The 23,420-nt window shown below is 38.9% G+C and overlaps 1 protein-coding gene across 1 annotated transcript in view; it reads right to left on the bottom strand.

The window, feature by feature from the left end:
* Positions 1-1,527: 1,527 nt before the first annotated feature.
* Positions 1,528-23,420, bottom strand: part of FARSB (phenylalanyl-tRNA synthetase subunit beta) — a 41,110-nt gene continuing 19,217 nt past the window's right edge. The window contains exons 16-17 of the mRNA XM_074877714.1: positions 18,164-18,316; positions 1,528-2,210 (exon numbers count right to left, since the gene is read on the bottom strand). Of these exons, the coding sequence (XP_074733815.1) occupies positions 2,059-2,210; positions 18,164-18,316 (305 nt within the window). The 3' untranslated portion in view covers positions 1,528-2,058. The remainder of the gene's footprint in view (positions 2,211-18,163; positions 18,317-23,420) is intronic.

Below are 23,420 nucleotides of genomic sequence, written 5' to 3'. Positions count from 1 at the left end.
GAAAAAGGAGAAGTGCTCCCTAAAAGCCTTGCCACACATACCACTGCAGCTCAAGCCCTTAGTCCCAGTCTAATCTGGTCTTTACACTCAAAGAACAGTAAATTCACAGGAGAATTGGGACACCCAAAGAGTCAGAAAATCTTGTGTAGAGAAATATATTTAGTGCACGCAAATATGCCTGTACTCTGCTGAAATGCAAATCTGCCTTATTGTCGTCCTAATCCCCGTGCATGACACACTAATAAACAGGGGGGGTTAATACTTACCATCTGCGTTACAGATTGCTTCCCACACTGTGAGCTTGCTTGGTTACAGTTGTGTAGGCATCATGGAGAGATATATCCTGCAAACGACAAGCTGGCTAATCCCTTGGGAGACTTTAAGATGTGAGCTGCAGTTTTCTCACTCTCCATGGGCACTGGAGTCAGTCGTGCAACGTATGGCAATAGCTATATTCTCATTTCACGTCTGTCATGCAGAGATAATTAAAATCTACACTTCCATCTGAGGGGAACTGTAGGGTTTCCAGATGGGTAACTGTAGTGCATTATTCATACTGCATTAACACTTGCACCAAAAAGCCTTGCCTGTTGCCCTCCCACCTGTTAAGACGACTAACAGGACTACCATTGAAAAGCCATCATGGGTCCAGTGATAGGGGTCTGTGCAGACATGCAGCTCATAAACGTGTGAGCGTACCTCATGCTCCCCATTGCACATCTCTCCTCTCAATGAAACAGTCATTGTAACACCCTTCTCCAGCATCACCCAGATGTCCACTCTTGGCTAGTCCCCTCCCGGGATCAGGGGCTATCTGGCTCTCACAACAGAAACGAGCCAGAGCGTATTGGCCTAATGCAAAATACTGGCTATTGTTACCCTGCAACATTAGCAATGGTTATAATATTGCAAATGAGGGACAGCCAGCTTCGTTAGCAGGCCAGTCAAGAGCCTGCTTCAGAGTACTGAGCTGGCCACCCACCCAGCGACGTTACACCAGGAAGGATGTATTGGGCACCACCGTGCTGGGTGGAGCAGCCTCTCAGTTTCCCAGACAGCAGAGGCACAATGCGCCAGGCTGTGGCGTAACTGCTACCAGAAAGCCTCCTAGAAGGAAAAGCCTGACCCGTAAGAGGTTCTCCTATATTGTCAGGGGCAAAACAGCAAGAAAAGTAAAACTGTCCGAAAGCTGCGTGGTCCCTGCTGTGCAGCTGGGGTCCAGAAAACCACTGGTGGGGCTGTGTGAGTGCAGCGGGACCACGCTAACTTCTGCAGACAAATATGCCAGCCTCAGTCGGACAAAGGCTTTGATATTTTTCAGCTCCTCAGGCAAATGACCGTTGGCATATGCTCTTAAATGCATTTCCCCAATTTGGTCTGGAGCTTCAAAAAACCACTAGACTTACATCAACCATGAAAAAATTTAATTCCACCCCCTCCCCTTTCTGAATTTAGAATGATAAAGGATCAACAGTTATGTCTGGAGTAGGGAAGCAGATATTACACACATCTTGCTTACAAAATAGCTCTGGTTTTCATGAAACAAGTTTATTTTCCTCCCCCAGCCATTGATGAGCACATGACAACCGTACAGAATAAAAGCTCAACTCCTTAGTTCTGCTCACATTCACTCAACATTTGCTCTAATCAATTATCTTATTTCATGCAATAAGAAAAGAATGAGATTCCTGTTATGCAGCCATAATCAGTTACAGTATGAAGCTGTGTCTGTGGAACATTTCTGATTTTGAAAACTAATCATGTGCTCTGCCATTACATTTCTCTTGTAAAACACTTGGCTTTTTCTCAACTTGTTTCTTCCCCCCCCCGCTTTAAAAATATTGAGGGCACGGTCTAGTCCGAGATGCCACATTCTTACCCTGCAGAAGCTAGCCAAATTGCACTGTGAGGAATGTATTTACCCAGGGAGTCAGGCTCTGTTTTTCTAGTTTATTGGAACATAAAAGCATAAGTGGATGTCCCCTGCAGAGGAAGACAAAAGAGCAGAGGGTGCTGCATGTGACAGTGGACGGCTGTAGGAGGATAAAAGTCCCATCTTCACACGAAGGGCTGAATGTTGATCTCTAGGGCAGAGCATGGCATGGTGAGCTCAAACTTGGTGATAACATCGGGGTGTAGGACTCCAAGTTTCCCAACGCTTTGACCTTTGGCAAAGATCTCAGCACAGCGACCAGGAAAGAAAGCAGAGCCTGTAAAGAAAATGAGAGAAAAATCAATATTTCTCCGGGCCAAAGAAGTCAATAGGCATTTAACATGGAGAACAAAGCTCTCAGTATTAAACCGTTCTCTGTGCTGAGATGCTAAGAAGGGGCTCTCACTTTCTTGCATTAACAGTTGTCACGATTGATAGAGAATGAGGAAACACTTTGAGTTAAAAATAAAATGTGAAGCCCAAAGCGTGGGCATTTTTCACATTCCAGTTGTTTTGACTAAGTTACTCCCATAATAGAAATTAGCACAGATAATGCTAGTCAGAGTTGAGTCAGAGGGCTACTGAAATGAAGAACTTTTGCAGGCTTTAGGCTATTTAACACCTGAATGTTTCCCACCTTACTCTGTTTAAGGAAATAAAGCCTGCTGTCATCTAAGGGGTAAGTAGGCATGTCACGCTTGATTACGTGTCACATAATTAGAAACAACCTACATTCCTCATCTGGAGAAGAGCTTTTAAGCAGTTTCATATACACTAAAACTGTGGAACAATGAACAGCTCAAAGGAAGTTGAAGATCATCTTCCTCTTACCTCAAACCAGGCCCCAAGTTTTAACTGTTATTTGGGACTAAAAAAAAAAGTAAAAAAAAAGTAGTTGAATTGGCCATGAAGAAATTGGGAGGAGCTGTGCAGACTTTTTCATGGAAAGCTTTTTCTACCTGGGAACTTATCTGTGTGTGCTGGCTATACCGGCAGTATGTTCAAGCTTGTCTACAGCAGCTACACTTGCATTTTTTGGTTTCTGTCCTGCGGTGAGTGGCATTTTGACCTGACAGCCCTTCAAAAGACAAAACCAAACCAAACCAGCAAGCTGCTCCTTCTGAAGCCACCTCTTTCATAACAAGTGTGTGGAAGCAAGGCACAGTGCACAGGACCTCTAGTGAGTAGTGCTGCAAATGATGCTGTGAATTCAAAGGACAAGAAAAAAGAAGAAACAAGGCCACTGAATCCTACAGATCCTCCTGTAGAAAGCTGCCTCTGCCATGTTTTTAATGCTACTAACATTGCAGAGAGGGAAGGGCTCTTTACTAGATTTCCACTCAGAAGTTGGCAGGGACAGCATCGGGGAGCAGCCAGCTTCCCTGCCCTCACCCCTGCTCTGCATCCTTCTCTCAATAGGCTAAAATCCAACATAGCACCTTCTACAAGAAGAGCTGGTTATCGGGTATGTGTGAGGTTGCATCGGTGAGGATGAGAATCATCCCTGCTCTACTTGCTTCTGTGCCAGTACGAAGACAAGAGCTGAGGAGCTGCTTCCAGTCCTGCTCCCTGCCTGCTACCGACACGGCACTCAGCCCGTCTGCACCCTCTGCATCCCACAAAAGGATCGCAAGAATTTCCTAATTGCCAACTTACTCTCTGGTTGCTCCAAATGCTATTTAAGGTTCAGGATCAGCCCAGGACATTTTACTACATTTACAAGGCGCTATTTAAAAAAGGCAATAAAGGGCCAAATTAAACTCAAACTTCAGGAACATTTTCATGACACTGATCACTAGTGGTCAAGCCCATATTGTCTTTGCTAGCTCCCCAGTGGAAATAGTTCATTTAAGTAGTGTCTTGTATGAGGTTTGTAGTCATAACTTACAGCTACAGGAATAAGAACAGCAATTAAGTCTTTTTCTTGTCCAACATGCTGAAAGTACAAATTAACTTAAATGTGTTACTTCAATTTTGGCTGCCTTGTAAAATCTGACAGCAGTAGTAAATGATCACAATAACATTACCTAAAGGCTGTTTTAAAAAATATTCAGTACCAGTATATTTTAAATCATCCAGTTCCAGTCTTAGCTACAAGCGCAAACCAACTACTTACACTGGACGTACAAAAGTGAAATTATCTAGCCCCTGGACGTCACTGGCATGTGACTCTAGCCAAACAGACACTTGCCACTGCCAAGCTGCACTATTCAAAACAAGTGTTAAAATAAAACTTGAAACAAATTTAGAAAAGAAACAAAGGCCACACATACAGATTACTCTGCAGATTGTGGGTGAAAACATAACCCCAAAATAAAGTACCCTTGTAGTTAGTGGTAAAGGCTCTCCTTTTTGTGAATAAAGCTGGTATTGTACCAAGGATGTGAGCAGCACACAGTGATGTTCTTTTAGAAACTTAACTGTTAGCTTAAACTGGCACAAGAGCAAGAACCAAGCAGAAGTTAATAATGTTGGCATGGTACCCCACTATAAAATTATAGGAAAAAAGAGCTTTGACAATACAGTTAGTTAAAAAGCTGTGAGTTTGACTTGTCTGTTTTTCTGAGCTGCCTTGTGTGTAACCTTGGGAAAGTTACTTTATCTTCTTGCACATCTAGACCCAATTATATCACGAGACGAGACTTTTAAAACTTGTTGTAGACCTCTGGATGGGGTCTAAAATAATACTGCACTCAGTCAATCTATCAAAGGCAGTTTCCAAGATCTGTGCTGCTTCCCATTGTGTGAAACAATTTTATGTTTTCAGGCACAAGAAATGCTCTGCTATCCGGGTATCACCAGTTGTTGGTCTCCCACTTAGGCAGAAGGTGGACAAGCAGCGGGGGAACTTGAAGCCTTACCTGACCTTCACATCCACCACTACTGACCTTTCCTAGAGGTTAACTTCAGGAGAAGTTTCTTTGCATTTAACTAAATAATATGCATTTGTGATAAATTTTGAAAACTGATGGCAATTCATGACATTATACTGGAAACTATGAAATGGCTTAATGATTATGGCATAAAGAGTTATGTTACCTAGAACCTTAACACCAATAAAATTCATCCGTCCTTACCCTGAGCTTACAGCACAGCTCCACAACACAAGTGAACTGAATCAGTGAATCACCACTGCCAAAAGGGAGGTGGTGGCTCTGCACCTGGAGAGGGGAGGAGCTGTTGATTAGGTCCAAGCCTTTACCATGAAACTACACATTCAGTGTGGCTCTGAATATGCTGCTCCAGGGTTAGGCATTCAGCCGTATTTTCTGCCTCATATGCAGCAACTGATGCTAGACCATGATGTTATTTTATTTTATGCTTCCTTGCAGGGAAGAGGTAAATACATAATTAAAATCAAGTGGAAACATTTAGCTCCCCAAAGTGCAGGAAGCAGAACCTTCAAATCACCTCTCCACTTCTAGTTAAGCTAACCCTGAAATGTTGGTTACTTCACGGTGCAGTCACTAGCATGCCCGGTGCTTTGCAGACATGGCGCTTGCAGAGTATAATTCTGTGACAGGAAGAGATCAGACAATTAAGCACATAAAAATGAAAGAACCTTTTAAAAGCTTTAGGGTCCCCATTTATCCAGCTAACATGTGGCCCTTGCACCAAAGAAACATGAGCCGAGGAATAGATTCACAGAGAGTTTATGAACTCTGGTTAATAATAAAACTATTATTATGGTAATTGGCTGCACTACAGAATGCTTCAAAGTATATCCCTGCCTGCCAAAAGGGTCTCCAGATTGCATCCCAGAGGGGGGATCTAAGGTCTTCCTCATCTTGACAACTCTTCCTTTCACCACACACATGATAAGAGGAGATTGGCTCATGCCTGAGACTGCATGTTGTTGGTCCATGTATCTCTGCCAGGGCACCAGAATTTGGAGCAAATGTAAATTTCTGATCAAAAAATTCAGACATTGAAAAGGAAGCACATAAAAAAAGAAAAAACTCAGAACCAACATGAAAAATCTGAGCAGAAAGAGAGGAAAAAAGAAACGAGCATTTTGCAGCTGGGGGGAGTGCTTTGAGTGGGGGACCAACCATGACTAGGAAAGGAGACCTGAGGTAGAGGAACCTCAGTCTGTTGAGGACAAGCCATGGATGGCAGGAGGACCTGAGCAACCCACAGAGCAGCACAGCAAACCAGAGGATTTGTCAAAATAACCAGGAAACAAAGGTAAGGATTTTTTTTCCCTGATCTACATATTTCTTGTATTATCAAGTAAATAGCAATGGTGTTTTAGATTTCTAGAAAAGCTTATGTTATAGACTGGACTATCATGTTAACTCTTGAAGTAAAGTATAAAACTTTAGAGTGAGAGTCAAGGCTATATGAAAGATGTGTGCTTGTGCTACTTGCAAATATGGGGAATCAGCAAAAAATGCACACGGTATTATCTTGTTTGAAGAAATCACACCATAAGCTGAAGCCCCGTGCTCTTAAGCTTCAATAAAGTCTTGATGCCAAAAGAAGTCCAAAGGGTGCCTTTCCAGAAGAGTTAGCAGCTGTGACCTGCAGCTTTTGAGCAGGAGTTCAAAGTTGACAATAGTTTGTCCTATCTGTGTATGTAGTATTCCCAAGAACAGTATGGTTGTGAAGAGCATGGTCTTCCTGAAGAAAGCTTTCACTAGTCCAGCAGTCACCAAAGCACACCTGGAGGCACCATTATCAGTAGGTGTGCTGGGAAGGGACTGCATTTGCTGCTGGTGCAATCATATTGAAAGGCTGCTCTTGTAGGTCTGGTTGGTTGTACCATCAACCACACATTGGGAGCCAAAATTCACTTTAAGGAAAACAGATTTATCAATATTGATATATTAGTCCTTTCTGTTCTGCACACAAATAGTACTTCATAAACTTCACCTTGAAATCTAGTTAGAAATCGCATTGTCCTTGCTGATAGAGATCTATACAATGTCAGAGGAAGCCAGAAGGTCTAGCACTGGAAATCCACTTCTTAATATGTCAACATTATAACTGGTAGTTACAAGAAGGGGGGGGTGGTGAAATACAATATGCATTCCTAAAGAAGAGATGCCAAAGCCAGCCGTGTCTTGTGCTGACATACTACACGCAAGTGAAAGACAAAAGCCACTTCTCGTGGCTGCAAGTAAGAATTTAATTTCCAATGTTCAGTGATGTAGAAATAATACCTTTAATTAAAGCTTCTGTAGCATGTCCTCAAAATCTGTAATTGCCTCTCTGTATTCAGGCAACAGGGCTACTTTGATTGCTTTGGGGTAATTCTTTGGCCAGTAATCCAATAGAGCATGTAGTCTTTAGCACATTTTCTGGCTAATTGACCCTCAAAGAGCTCAGAGTTCCCTGCACTCTTTGTTGTCAAACACCTTGCACAGTTTCTTTTCTCCACCTTACTCTCCCTCCTTCTCAAAAAGAAATAGATTAAAGTAGTATTATAGGCCTACAGTTGCACTAAGCCTTCAAACCCACTTGTTTGTTCATATAATTTAAAGGAACATCGGAAGCTGAAGCTTAAGAAGGTAATAGAGCAGAGCTCATCTGGCCTCCAAAGTCTTTCATCTTAATTCTCCATCCCCTTAGTCACTCCAGCTGCCCTTTCACTACCTCATCCTGACTCACCTGGTGAAGTATTTTACCTGTGCTACACTGGATGGAATTTAGTTTTGTGAGGCTAGATGTTGTTTTACTTTTTAGGATCAGGTTCTTCACATTTTCAACTAATTCCTTCTTTTGGCAGATGCGCTCAAATGCAAAGTCACAGGGTGCTATCAGACCAGTCAGTATTTTAAAAGGCAACTACCTTTTCTTGCTCATGTATGCAGTGCAGTTAGGGTTCCAGAACCTTATGGAAAGCAACAGCAACCTCAAAATCATACCTTGTCATGGGATGATTTACCGTCAGCTGATTTTTAAAATCACAGACATCTCAAATCTTGCATGATTTTTGGAACATACTGACAGACCAATTGCTCTTTTAAGTTGTGCATTGTCAGCAGTTCTTCCCCTATATACTCTCATGCCCAGAAAAACCATACTTGGGGATCAGTGGGATATTTATTAATTTTAGTTTCCTGGTTTGTAACTCCTGACGAAAGCTGTGCCAGAACAACCTCCACTCCCCCAATCACACCTAATTCTAATGACATGTCAGGAAATTCAAATCAGTGTAATAGAATTTAAGGTAAGTGCCTTAGAGTTATGTTTTTTCCCCCCCAAAGAAAATAATTAACACTTGAAAAGATGATAGAAGAAATATCTGTATGATACAAATGAATATGTCCTCCGTCTAAAGGACAACTTCCATTCTGATTTCTTCCTATATTTTTTCAAAAGCCTCCACATACAGGGCATAGCAGAAGAGGGTAAAGGGACAATCAATTATTTACCTGGACTGGTACACTGGATATCCAAAAATAGAGCTGAATGTTAGAGTCCTTGTGCAGACAATGAGACTAGGGAATATGGAGAATCATCCACAAACTTGCAGTGGTCAGTCAATTAATCATCTTCTCGTGTTACAACTAAGTCAGCGGCTGCATTTTTATTAATGTGTTTCTCAGGGAGGGTGTGAGAAAAACTAATTCTTCTATCTAAAAAGAACCCTCTTATACAACTCTACCACTGAATATAGTCTATTGTGTATTCACTGTATTTAAGACTATTTAGGGACCAATGATATTGTTTTACAAATACAAACTTACAATACACTGTAAGCAGTGTGGAAATAATCATAATACGGCTTGGGTCCAGAGTTGACTGTTGTTAGTCATGTTAAAGTGTGTTGCAGTGATGAACTGGGGTAGCTAGCAATCTCTCCTTCATTTGCCTTGAGAACAGAGACCAACACAGACTTTTAGGCTAGATTTATTTTTCATTCTTGCTGTAGAGTGCCCCAGGAGCTTTAACAGAGGATGTTTGGTGTTGCTGGATGTCAGGAAGTGGTTCATGAATGTTAGAGGTTTACAGCTTCTCTTTATTCGCCTGTGTTATTCTCAGGATTACAGCAGTGCCAGACACTTAAGATTATTTGGGTAAATTCACTGTGTTCCTGCCTTTCTTAATGGAAGGTAATATTTGTGTGGATGCTGAGGCTAAGGAAAGCAGACATTTTGGGTCGCTGATCTGGGTAACAGGATTTCACATATTCAGTGCTGGAGTACCAAGGAGGCTGCTTAAATAATGTGTACAGAAAAACTGAAGTAGGAAACCTAGAAAGAAATCTATCAAAGTCTGTGGATTTTTCTAGAAATCGGTATTTGTGTATAAAGCTCAATAAATTTGCATTTGTGTGGCAGTTATGAGAAACAGCAATTCTACACTGGAGTTTAGCTGTACTGTAGAGTTACCATTACATAGCTAATCTTTGCTTTTAGGCCAGTTTTATCTGATTTATCCAGATTTATCTGAAATGTTATACTTTGTCCTATCCAAAAGTCATAAACCTAAGCTGATATTGTGTCACAGCTATTTATAAAACTAGAGAATTCCTAACCCCAAATAAAGTGCCTTTTTTGTTTTTTTTTTTAAGATGTCTTGCTATTTCACAAAGCTTTGAATATTAAAAAACTTAATTTCTTTCTGTTACATAACTGTTTTTATCTCTCTTTAAATATCTAAAAGAATAATTCATCCTTGCAAACATCAGAATCTGTCAGAAACTAGAAAACAATAAACCATATTCTTATGGTAGAGGGTATAACATACTCTATGTATGTGCAGTAAGGCAGCAGGTTTTAGCTTTTAGGTTCTGCTTTCATACAAGCATTAGAGAATAACAAGAACCAGCACTAAGTCAGTCTGCAAGTCTACTTTAGTTTGCATGTTGTTTATTCACTTTGTGTCCTAGACCAAGCCGTCCTCCCCTCCCAATGACTTCACATTACTTGCTGAGATAAGTAACAGCCACCTGATGTTACGCTTCCACAGCTACCACATTTCATGCCCTTCAGAAAATGACTTGACAAACTAGCATGGAATAATACATAATTAAACGATGAATCTCAGCAGTCACTGGAACTGTTAATCACTTTGTTTTAGCAACTAAGATTTCTGGTGCAAACCAACACCTTGTGGCTGAAGCACATGGCTGCACCACCAGGAACAGAAATGCCTGAACCAGCTGAGTGTGAGCCAGCCCAGGACAGAAGCAATTCTGGGTCTACAATAAATATGGCTATTCTGCTTCTGGACCCCAACAAGGAGGGTCTGTACCCAGCACATGTTGAGTCTGCACTAGCTCAGCATTTCTTTGCTTATCTACTGTTTTCTAATACATACACCACAAGCAAAGATAAAGACAATTCCTCCACAGTGGGCAACAGAAATACTAATCTTAGGATCCCACATTCATGTTGATCGAAAAGTTTCAGCCAAAATCTTGCAAATTCCTCTTTAAAATTCTACTGCATAAATGTTAGAAAATGTATGTAAGATAAAATTTGAAGCACTGCCCCCTGCCTCCACATCACAGTTCAAAAATCAAACCAGATCAGAGAACTGATTAACTATGAGCTATGAATTCAACATGATCACAGTTGCTAGCATTAATATTAATATTGTAGCGAGAATGAAAGCGTACAGACACCTAGTTGGTCTCTAGCCATAAGCAGGCCATGCAGGAGGTGAAAATGGAATTGAAGGATGAAGCTGTGGCACTGGTCAAGTGTAGCACTTACCAGAGAAGCCAATGCAACCAGACCTGCACCCTGACCCTCCCTGCTTAGATCACTGCCCCTGTTCACTGAGAAAGAGGATGTGCAATTTGCTGCTATTTCTGCTGCTGGCTTGGATGAATAATTTCAACATTGAAAATGTAGCTTATGTTTAGGAAATAATTTTCTATTTCAAAATGTAAGGAGGCAGACAGAAAAAATGGAAATGACCTAATTCTGTATTATATAATGTAAGCTGTGCCAGACGTTTAAAATTCTTGGTGCAAGGAAGATTTTTATCAGACTTGTTATAATGTATGGTTAAAAAAATATAGTTGCCTTTGTGGGGGAGAGAAAGAATTAAACTCTGGAGAGGCCTCCCTGGTAAAGGAACAGCAGAAGAGCAAAGACTTAATACCAGGGAGAAGAAATTAACACTTTGTGCTCAGGAACACAAATGCCAGTAATTTAGATGGCTCTGGGAGATGACAAAAACTGGTAGAAAATGAAAAGCCTAAATGTCAGGAAAAATGCTACTACTTCTTGGAGCATCCCTAACCTGTCAAAATAATAAAATGCAATGGGAAGGAAAATATTGTAATCTTTATTAGTTGGTAGTTGCAAAAAGAGGAAGATAGCTTGTGTCTCTTTACAAGTTGACTTGACAACCCCCGTGAGTATTTTTGCAGTTACCATAGATTTTTTCCTCACACTGTTATACTACAGAAAACATACTTCTAAATGAGTCAATTCAGATGAAATTCTTTTCTGAAATAATCTGAATTTGAGAAACAAGTATTTTCTTTGTTCTCTTATTGAAATTTTTTATTTCATATGTGGGGGAAAAAGTGTGTCAGACATAATTTCATGATGGAAGTTTAAAAGACAAAGAAGTCTAAGGCCATCAAACCTTTTATTATCCCATGTTGTGCTAAAATAATGTACTTTAACTGATACACCTTTTGGGGGGATAAGGGTTGTGCAAACAGATTGTAGTTGAAGGGTATCAAGAAAGAACATTCAAAAACTTTAAGAGGAGCTGAAAGGACCATAAGAATGCAAAGAGCCCTCCTCAAACTCACTTCTGATAGCCTCTTTTTTTCGTAATAGAAATCAATTGTGTAACACAAAGCCAATGAAATAAGACTTATTTCTAGAACCCAGCTGGGTTTTGTCACAAACTCTTTGTGTTGCTTGGCCTAACTGCACCACTTGCAACAGCAAGACACCTCTGAGATGTCCAGTGGTACAGCGTGCTGTCAAACTTTGATAAACCATGTTTATCGGGAGAAACTCCAAACACTGTAGACTCCTGCTTTGGCTAACTAAATAATATAAACAACTCCCCTGGTTCACATCTTTGCCAGGTACCTCCTTGGGTGTTAATTCAGTTACAACCAAATTTGAGGCATCAGTGCTAGTGTGGGAAGATCTTTGATAAGACAGAAACTTGGCCTAAGTTTGTAGGGGTTTAGTTCCTATAAAGCTGAAGTCCTGTATTTACAGGAAGGAAATAAAGAGCAGAGATAATAGACAATTAAAGGGACATTAAGTGAGCAGCCACACCTATTTTATTAGATAATTTAATTTTGAGTTGTTAGAACTGTAGCTGTTCACGTAACTACGCTCCCTTGATGCTGCAGGAAAAAATGCTCAAGAGAAAAGCATGAGAATTAATTAGAAATTCATTAGATCTCAAAGTAGTGGCCACAAGCACTAGTGACAAACATCCAGTTTTGGAAGTTGCCTTATAATTAAGCCATTGTAATGATCTGTGCTGGTGCTCCTGAAACCCCCTGCAGAATTAGGGTAATACATTTAAAAGTAGTAAAATCAGTCAGATTTTAAAAAACTGTCCTTACCTCTTAGTGTTGTTAATTCATGAAGCTGACTATGGGGGGACAGGAAAAAAAAGTTAAACAGAAAAATAGGAGTTGGAAGATTGGGAGATCTTCAAGAACAATTTATTTGATAAACAAGTAGTACTAGTTTCACAACAAAAACTGGGAACAGTTTTTGCTAAAACCCTATCCATATTTAGTGCTGAAGTGAAAGTGGTCAAAAAATGGAAAAGCTACTTGCAGACAAAAATGAGAGGAAAAAATTGCACTGCAGATAATGTGATTAATAACAGTGGCTGAAAATTCATCAAGGAAACCAAATAAATTAGGAAAGATTAATGACTGTCAGCAATAAAGATAGCATTAGAAAGATTTTTCAGAATACTAGAAATACTTTCATCTGCTAACAAGACTGGTTGAACTTCTTATGTGAGACAGAAATGTGTAAGTTTTTAATAAATAATTCTTTTCATCTGGGGGAAAAAAGGTATTCTTGAATATAATAAGGTGTCTTCCAGTCCACTGCAAAAATGAAGAATATGTCTGGTTACATCTACCAGGACTAGGATGTTTCCAAGATGCTAGGAGTCTTACACACCAGAATTATGGTGCAATTCTCAAAGTAAATATCCTGCCTGCTGCTGTTAACTTATAGTAATAATGTTGGGAATTTTGTAGTACGAGAAAAATGTCAGTGTGGTACCAGTATTCCAAGGTGGAGGATCTAGATTGATCCTATGTGAGAAAAAAATTATTTGGGAATTGGCAAATATGAAATTCAGAGAACTTGAATACAGTCAATTACCAGCTGATACGTTTTTATTGAAAACAGATGTTGTCAAACAAATCTGATTATCTACCAAACTTGTAATTTGAAAGACTATAAATACAATTACAAGTATGCAATACCTATAAAGTAGCTATTTTTGAATGCCAATTAAATAGATTAAGAATTGACTGATATCTTCTAGTATGTCACAAATGATATTTGGAGGCTTCATAATAAAATTGGCACATTTCCTTTTAGTTATCTATGAGTAAACACACAGTTATTGACATTCATGAACAATGAATGCAGCCAAGGCTGCCAAGACAGGCAACTGAAAGGCCAGGATTGCCATTAAGAACAATCAAGCTACAGTTCCTTAAAATAAAACAGGAATTAATAATGAGAAGTTCAACATGGGTACTAAACATCTGTGTCTCCCAATTTAAACTCATCACCAGATACAGATGCTGGGGTTCAATTCTATACATGTAACTCACAATTTGTCCCAGACTTCCCTCCTCTTGCCTTGTGAATTGAGGTTCAGTCTAAATCCTCTTTTAAAGTTGTTTGTTGTATAATTATTATTATAAAAGCAAATGTTTATTGATGTTCTTAGTTATGGAGATAACTATTACACCTCTAATTTCACAGCTAAATCTTACTAAATGAGAAGCTATTACTGTGATTTACTGTGGAATTAAAATGTTCTACACTTTGCCACACCTTTCATTTAATTAAATAAGGGCAGTAAAAAGAAGGGAAAAGAAGGGAGCGCAATTTCTCCTTTTTTTTTTTTTTTTAAACACAACTGCCAATTACTGAAGGAAGCAAGACTTAGTATGCACTTACTAAGTACACATTTATGTTTGCATTTACTAAGTACACATTTCTGTTGCACGCAAATGGGCTGACTTCCCAGCTTTACTAAGCTGTTGATTACCCTAGAAGAATGAATGGCATGAACATTTACTTAAAAAAAAAATAATTAAAAAGCCAAGAGTTAGCTGAAATTAATAAGAATCAATAACGTACAAAAAAGTAGCTCATGTCACAAGCTCGTGCTAGTCAGCGATTGTTTGTTTCCACATGAATGAATGCTATTTCATCAAATATCAGTTTTGTCATGGAAGGTGGTGGGGCAGACGGTGAAGCAGTGTCAATGCACAGATTTAGCATTAACATTTTCTGTGAACCTGTCAGATTTCTTCATTTTCATAAGATATGGATATTATTTTCCCTTTTCAAACAGTGTGTGCCCACTTAACTTGTATTTGCAAAGTACAGAGAGGTACTGCTAAACCAGGGTTTCTTTCCTTTATTTAAGGACAGTCATTCTAAACGTTACAATGCAAGTGAGGATAATTACACCTTACACTTCACACCACTCCTTTAAAGACTGTGATATAGAATCTACTGCCAGTATTTACTAAGCCCTTTTTTATTCTTTTTAGCCTAAGTAAGACTTCACTATGGACTCAAATCCCATGATTAACATTACCTCCTGTGATCATGGTCCTGATTTCTGGAAGAAAAGAGTCATCTCAGATGGTCATCCAGAAGCACAAGATGACCAAAATGTTGCAGAAAACATACCCATTCCTTCAGAGATTAAAACTTGAAAATAGGAGTACCTTCCAATATAAGTATCAGAATGCCTCTAGTTTTCAATTCAAGGGAACTGAAACTGATGAAAGTGAGCTCAAAATTAAACTATTTTTTTAAATCACCTGACAATACATGGCCGAATTTGTTTATTCTTTCTACCCATATTTTTATTGTTTAAAAGGTTTGATTTTATTTTGTTTACCTTCTAATCATACACATCCATACTGATCTTTACATTTTATTAATACTATGGAACTGGATAAAATTTCAAGAGTTTTATGCAAAATTTTTTATTATGGACCACATACAAATTTGAGGATTGATGCAGTAATTGTGCTCTTTTCAATCTATGTTTATTTAATGGATGCCTGTGCTATAAAACAAAGAAAAAACCAAAATGCTTTTCTAGGTCAGTAATTGTAGGATTCACTAACATATCAAAAAAGTCCATTCTGTGCATTTTAAAACAATGGGTAGCATTTCAGAGTTCGGTCTTTAAAACTTTGTAATTCTGTATATTTAGTGGTAATAAGAGAAAAAATGGTTCCATTAGTAACTTTAACAAACAGAAAAGCATTGAGTGCCAAATGCATGTTCAAATCCTTGAATTCAGTCACTCAAAACCCTCTCTTCCTTAAGGCTGCTCTAAACAGCTCTTCTCCATTTATTACCTAGCTCAGATTACACCAAAGTGTAGTGCAAAGGCCAGGGGAACATCGCAATTTCACCCGTATTTTCTAGCATCTGTACTTTTTTCACAGGTGTTGCTATAAAGGCAAAAAGGCTCTGACCTTAAGGTCAAATCACAGGGCACTTAGGTGTTTGTAGAACAGAAGGAGCTTCAATAACCATGATTTGCACATATGGACCAAACAGGACTACAGTACAGGCATTTCATTTTTCAAAGTGAATTTGAAAAAGAGGCAAATATGTGCCCAATACATCTCTATCTGTTTTTTGTTGCTCATTTAAAACAACATTTTTTTCCCTGTACTGTTTTCCAGTAATCACTGAAACTATTTTAATCAGTTATACAAGGAATAAATGCAACCAGACTAAAACCCTACTTTTACACTGTGTTGCTTACTAGTCTCAAGTTTTGCTTAAGATCACATACAGAAAAAGTATCTAGGACCTTTCTAAATTGGAATCATAGGACAAACCCATTTCTCACTGTAAAAATTTTAATTTGGCACAGGCAATAAAAAAGCATGATCCACAAGGACGCATTAAAAATCTATGCCATGTGTAATATCCCAATTTAAAACCTCTGAACTGTTCTTCTGAATTATTTGTCTCTTAGGATGTTACAGGATATATTTTTTTTTCTAACTCAGCAATTGACCTTACTTCATCATCTGCTGAGATTTTCTCACACGTGCTTAATTGACAGATTGCAAAGCAAGTTAAAAAACTCCCAAACTACAAAACCCCCAAACCAAATATTCCCCCAAACTACTTTGGCTCCCAACCATCTCTGCAGTGAAGGTCTTTTAAATAAGTTGGTGCAGTGACACTGCACTCACTATGGCACTAGAGTATCAGCCATCTGCATTGTTATCAAGGTTAAATTCCAAAGTCAGGAGAACTGCAAGAAATCTACAGTCCATCCCAGGAGAGTTTCTGAATCACTGGTGAAACAGAAAATAGTAGGTACTTTTTTTTGTCTAGCCAAAAGCCACAAACTGCTTGTAATATACTGCATATGACAAGGCATAATCCATCCTTTACACTAAATATGTTGTGGAGTAATGTCATGGGAATGCAGGGATTTTGAATGGACATTACAAATCCCACAGCATCAGGAATACTAAACAGCACTAGTATCTAGAAATAACTTCTTCACTGGGTTAGGATTAGTTTTTGAGGTCTTTTTTCCAGTTTCTTGAAGCCAGCCATATATCACTGAAATGCTACAGTACAGAATATAAAACACTTGCAAATATTTTCAGTACTAAAGAAAACTCTTGATACGTCTATTCAAAAATGAGCTACGGAAGAGTTTTGAAAAGGAATCTAACTGGTTTGACTTCAATGACAGCTGAGTACCCAACTCCCAGAGGGTCTTCTAATCCTTCTACCGCAGCTCTCAGAAGTTTTGCTATTACCTGTTCTGTGCTTGGTAGAATTAGAACAAGAAGTACAATAGTTTAAACATTCCTCTGGTCAACCTGGGAATCCTATTAACAATATTCTAATAAACCCTTTGAAAAGCTGCCTAAATAATACTGAGCAAAATAGTCCTTTGTCAAAAAACAGGAGAGGAAGAAAAAAAACATTGATATGTATGACACAAATGTGCACTGAAGTGCTAGGAGACCCCTTAGTTGAAGTGTTATGTTTGGAATCTTGGCAGTGCACTGCAAAACAGGGAGACATCTAACAATTTTTCATTGAAGTTCTATGAATAGGCAAGCTCGGTCAGGCCGTCAGGGACTCTCTGTCAGTGCCACTTGTTCCACTAAGTGCAGAATGGAGGCACTTCTTCAAGCTGGGTCAATTTGAGTCAGCATCTCATATCTCTGAACACCAATGCATGACATACAAGTAGAATCACAGCTGCTATCCCTGCAGTCTTGTTTTTCTACACTGTATTTACTACACTGTTATTTTAGGTAGCAGAATAGATTAGTCGCTGATGCTTGCTCTCCGGCATCAACCTACACTCTCTCAGTGAAGTAATGGGGTCAACCTGCTTGCTTTCTCTCTTACATGCATATGCACATACACAGAGGAGATTTTGCCTTAAGGATGTTATTTTTAATTCATGTGCAGCTCACCCTGTATGAAGGAAGAGGGCTGTTACACAACTACTTGTCTAAGCAGCAAGCTCAGTCTCAAAGACAGCAGGTCTTTGAATAAAAGATATATGTATAAAGCATATATCTTCATAAGAATATATAAATAAAAGCTACATATGAATAAAGCTATAAACTAAAAGATCGGATGTAAGAAGTTGTCTTTTCCAGTCACTGTTAGCCATAAAGAATACAGTGGGTATTTGGCATATTCATCAATTCAGTGAATTCCTACCTACCCTTGCAATCAGCAGATCAATTAATTATAAATGGTCCATGAAGCTCAAGGCATATGTGTTCCTATACGTCTCCTTAAAAAGCTGTCAACTTGTAATTTATATAAAACTACTCAGAATAGCTCACAGAAAGACAGCAATCCCATTTTACAATCAGTGAATGCAGTTAATGCCTTTTCATTATCATCTCATCATGCTGCAGTATGATAGCATATATAATAATATTGATCCTTAGTGCCTACTGCTGAGAACAATGAAAAATTCACCTCAGATTGTAGGGCAACATTTCAGCACCAGAACAACCTCTGCTGTACACGGCAGCTCTGTCTTCCTTACCTTCAGTTGCCTTGATCGTGTAGCCATTCTCTTCATTTGGTGGTACTTCAAGAAGCTGCATGACCCTGTCCAGCAAACCATGGATAATCTCAAACCCTGGGCTTTTGTTGTAATAAACTGCACAGAAATGCCTGTAGTTTCTTGCACCTACATCTGAAGAAGAAGGAAACAATTATGTTATCCGGGAAACTTTATCACACTTTCAACCTTGCCTTTTGCATCAGTTTTCTTCTGCTGTACTGTGAGACACTTGAGGCTGAAAATAGAAATAAAATGTAAAATGGCTTCTCTGTCACACCTGTCATATAATCTGAGGAAATAATGGGATTTCTTTAACCCACTGGACTCTCACAGTCAGAAATGTAAAGAAAGATTTAAAGTATCCTATGCCTTGGGCAGAAAACAGGGTTGTTACATACAAGTATCTTCTACACAGTGACAGGTACCAAGCATATAGTTAAGTGTTAAAGAAATTAAAAACAGACTAGCCAAAATGCAAATACTCAGTGACAATCAAGAAACTTGAGATGCTGGTGGAAAAGCTAAATATTTATAGAACTCAGCTGCTGAATAACTACCAGTACAAAACAACTAGCCCACAACTTGAAATGAGTAATAACATTAGCATGGTGATCTATGAAAAGATCTAAATTCACACAGGTTTCCAAATCACAACTGATGCTTTTCATGATCATCTTGGATGTTCCCGCAACCAAGTGACTATGAAAAACGTGCTACATTGCACAAACTCAAGACTGTGACATGAGTGTCTCCCACTCTGGACAGTTCTTGAAGTCAAACCCCTGCCTTCTCCCTGCTGTAAGTTTTCTTACATTATTGATTTTATCAAAATATGTTTTTCTTTTTTAAACTTTCAGAATTAGTATGTAGTAGTATGTTGTTATACTACCATTGCAATACACACTCTCTAGGACTACTGTGGCCTACCTTGAAGCTTTACTCATTGTGGGTTTCAACGTTTACACTTTTGGAGAGGAACAATCTAGGAGTTGGGTAACAAGTTTATTGTCACAGGTGCCAGTTAGCAGCAGTGAAATCCAAAATACTGATTAATGTAGTGAACTTATTTATTGCCTTCGTGTCTTTACCTTCTCAAGGTAAAATGCAAGAAGGTATTCAGCAAGGTTGGTGTATACAAGGGCGAAGTTTGCTTAAACCAGGGAAGGATCCTTTATGTGACTGTCCTCTTCTTCTGGACATTCACATGCTTTGAAAGAATCTTAAGTACATTGCATTTCAGTTTGGACCAGACCTGCACTTCTGAAGGAAACCTCCTGATCATTCCCACTTACCGTGCTTCCGTTCACACTGTAAAGCAACCCTGTGGCATATAAACCAGACTCCTTTCAGCTGCAGTCCAGTCATGACAGGTCTTTCAGAAGGGCACCTGAACAGCTTCAGCCACTCAAGGGCATTCAGCACACCTAATCAGACTAGAGCTACTCAAACAGGCAGCTTATACGCATATAGCATGGACAGTGAGTCATCGGCTGACCTCCTTCTGTACTGCACTGCTTCTTAATATTGACATATAGTGCAACAAGTTACAGCCAGATTTTCATGCACAGATTTCTTCCCTTTCTAGAAAGTCCTCTGACTTCTGTAGTCTCCTAGTTGCTCATGTCTAGATGGATGTTCTCATCTTTCTCTTCCACTTAACGGTGATTAGATACAGGGAGGAAATGTATTTACTGAGAACAATTGCATTCCCTTTAAAAAAAAAACCTAACAAAAATCCTTCTGATACTTGTAGTGTTTGAGGGGAAAGAGTGAATAAGAACCTCTTCAGTAGTGAAGGAATGAAGAATGAATGAGTAAAAAGAGTAAGTCTGTCTGGTCTGCAAGTTAAGGTAGGGCAGAACCACAGGGCTTTCGTAATTTTTTCCAGAAATTACCAAAAGAAAGGCACATGAAATCTGGTATGTGCCAGGGTGAATTATGTTCTTTACAGTCAACTTGTGCTCACACTGAGCATGTCAGTACCTCTGCTCATGAAACATCTCAGCTGGACTTCGTACTCCCAGGAAAAAAGGCACTGCACTGCATACCACTCATAGAAAGTGTGGTTAAAGGTCCCTATACAGGCAGTGACATCATGGGAGTTATAGCTGCACCTATGGTCTGAAGTGTACTTCCACAGAGTTCTGGACATAAGTATCAGAACTGAGCACCTCAGACCTCAAGAGACAGTTCTTTTCTACAGGCATCAGTTGTGTGCTGCTGCATTCAATGTAAGAAATAGGGACATCAAAATCATCAGGAGCCAAGCTCAAAACAAGAAAAGGAGTGAGTTCTTCAAGCAGCATAGAGTTAAGTAGGCAAACTTCTTCCCCACAGGATTTTGTGGATGCTAGAAGTTTACATGGCTCTGAGGAGGCAGAGGAGGTTCATAAGAGATAAATCTATTACTTCTTACTACAGACAAAGAACCATGTTTGAGTTGGGAAGTCCTTGAGCTACTTGTGGCCAAAAAGCAGGGGAGCATTCTGGAAGTATTATATATGCATACCTGCTCTCACGCCCTTCCCCTGACAACCACTTTTAAGTAGTGTTACAGACAGGTTATTGGCCTAAACGAGCCTTTGGACTGACCTGTCAGAGCCGATCTTTGTGCTTGATGTACAGTGAGCTTAAATGTAAGCAGGAACTTTAGCATTCATTGAGTGTTCCCTGAACTGTTAATATCTACCACATAATTTAATTTTAAAATGATCTCTAATTTCTTTACATCTTATTTACTTGCTCTAACTAACCATTTAGTAACAAAAAATCTGTCAAAAACTAAACAGAAAAACATTTACCAAATGACTAGAAATACCCAGATTAAAAAAGCCTGCAAAATGCAGGAGCAAGAGCCTACACAAAAGATGAAAGCACAGCCTTTTTGAGCCAAAAGTCATTCAAAACTTCTAGGGCAGTAACACGGCAACACAGCTGCAAGTTCTCTCATCAGTCACTGAAAGCTGAACTTACTGTGACAGTAAGTCTGCATTTTGTCACTCAGGATCTTTTTCCTGTCATTTTAATAATTTGCAGTGTTAAATAATGCTGGAGAATCCAATCCTGAAGTTAAAATGGCAACACAGAAAAGTAAAGGCTACAGGGAAAATACCAATAAATGCAACATCTGATTTCTGGTCTGAGTGTGCTGGCTGTTCAGTCCCATTGTATTTATCTCTGTTTCCCAGCTCTACTAAGACACCAATCGGTAATACAGTCACGATTGGTGGATAATTTATTTTCATGTTGTATTTACTGAGCCACAGAAAAGAAGAAAATGTTTTTCCCTTCCCTAAGACAGCATGTTCTCTGCACTAGACACTCAGTAGAATGATTTCCTTTTTTTCTGTGAGTCGTTATGCTAGCAGAATTTGTGATAACTATCTGAATTTTATTTTCATTATTGTTCAGGTAACTAGTATCTTCAGATCACTATTCTTAACTAAAGCATCAGAAATAAACATACAGAACAATTTTTATACCTCATGTTTCAACTGTAGAAATCCTTGGTAAATGAAAGGATGCATTTTCAAGCATTCAAAAAAGCAGTGTTACAAAACTTATGCCTTTACAGAGTTATATTACAACACAAGAAGTTCATTGACTACAGGCAATAGAAAGAAAAAAAAGAAAGTATTAGGAACTGTAGGCAAAAGCTGGTGGATGTTAGAAATGCTTCAGTTTTTTATAACTCACTTAAGAGATCTCTTGTGTCATGCCATGAAACATTTCTATTTTTTAAATGAGCCTGCCAAGTATGTCAACCTAAAATTTTTTTTTTTTTTTTCCCTGAGACTTCAAAGCACTTCCTGGGGATGCTGCTGAAAAACAATCCAAAGGATGGGCAGCTGGTTAGAAATATGTGAGCCAAAAGAGTGCAGAGGAAGATAAAGCGGTGTTGTACGCTGCCCTCTTCCATATTAGAGATGCTTTAGAAAAATGACTTGGTGATCTGAAAGGGGGCACCTGCTCATTTAAACTTGTCTCTCAGCCTCACAAAAATCCCGAACTATTTTCTGCATATAACTAACACTTCCAGACAGTTTGGGAGAATGCTTCAAAATATGGCAGCAGCTGTACCCACAAATGTTGTAAATTGTGCTAAACGTTTGCTACCATAAGCTTGCCAGATTCTCCAAGGTCACTGGTTAGAGGTGATTTTCTAATGGATTCATTTCTTTTGTTGTGGTAAGGGAGAGAAAGGGTATTCTCTGTTAGGACTGGTGATGTAAAGTGATGATTTATACGCTGCACTAGTGTAACTATCCTACCAGAAGTGACTATCTAGTGTTACAAGCTAACCACACAAATGCTGTGTAACATATTCAAAATCAGCACATTTCCTTCTGCCTTGAGAAGAAACATTTCTGCTCGGATTTGGTTTCATTTAGTTGTATTAAATCTGGCACACGTTTTGCTAATTTAGTACATCAAACCTTTCTGCCAGATATGTCTGAAGAGAAAATAATGTTCAGTTCACCTTGGTAAGCATGAGTTCTGTGTAGAAGGTATTTTATTGAAAACCAGTGTGTTTAAAAGAGCTAGGTTCATTCACACATGAATGACTACAAGATGCCATTTCAAATACAGTTAATATCAGTACTCTTTTGACCCATACTTTTTAAATTATTAATTGGAAATTCTGCATGCCAAAATCATGAAATAATAAAATTAAATTAGTCAGTCTGATGACATAAGCGTTCTGCAGGAAATCTCATTCCATATGTGAGAGGACAACCCCACATTTTTCAGTGTTTGCAGAGTTACCAGTTATTTCTTTCCACCCTCACCTTTCAAACTGTTTATTAGGCAAGTTTAATTGTGGAAGTAAATTTGGGAAAGACGGTAGTTATTCTAAATATGACATTAAAAACAAGTTCAGAAACTGTTCACAGTCTGTAAGTGCTCAACCCGTAAGAGGGCTGCCCAAGAGCATGGGGTACAAAGCTGCTGCCTCAGAAGTTTCATCTGTTGCAACAATTCCTATCAAAATGAAGTACACAATAAAACTGTTTAGCAGCCATCCACAGACATGAAAGCTTTTAAGAGCTACAATTAACACACACAAAATAAAAGTAACAATTTAACTTGCAAATTTTATAAAGCCAGAATAAATGCACTCCTTAGTCCAAGATAAATAGCCCCACTCTTAGTTCTGAAGAATGCTGATGCTATTCTGCCATCTGTACCACATTTTTTGCATTCTAGCTAACTGCATGCCCAACAAGGAATGAGC

The sequence above is a fragment of the Strix uralensis genome, chromosome 9 (assembly GCF_047716275.1).
Source record: "Strix uralensis isolate ZFMK-TIS-50842 chromosome 9, bStrUra1, whole genome shotgun sequence".
NCBI classification, from domain to species: Eukaryota; Metazoa; Chordata; class Aves; order Strigiformes; family Strigidae; genus Strix; species Strix uralensis.
Note: the sequence above shows the minus strand (reverse complement) of the source record. Positions and strands in the feature narration are given on the sequence as shown.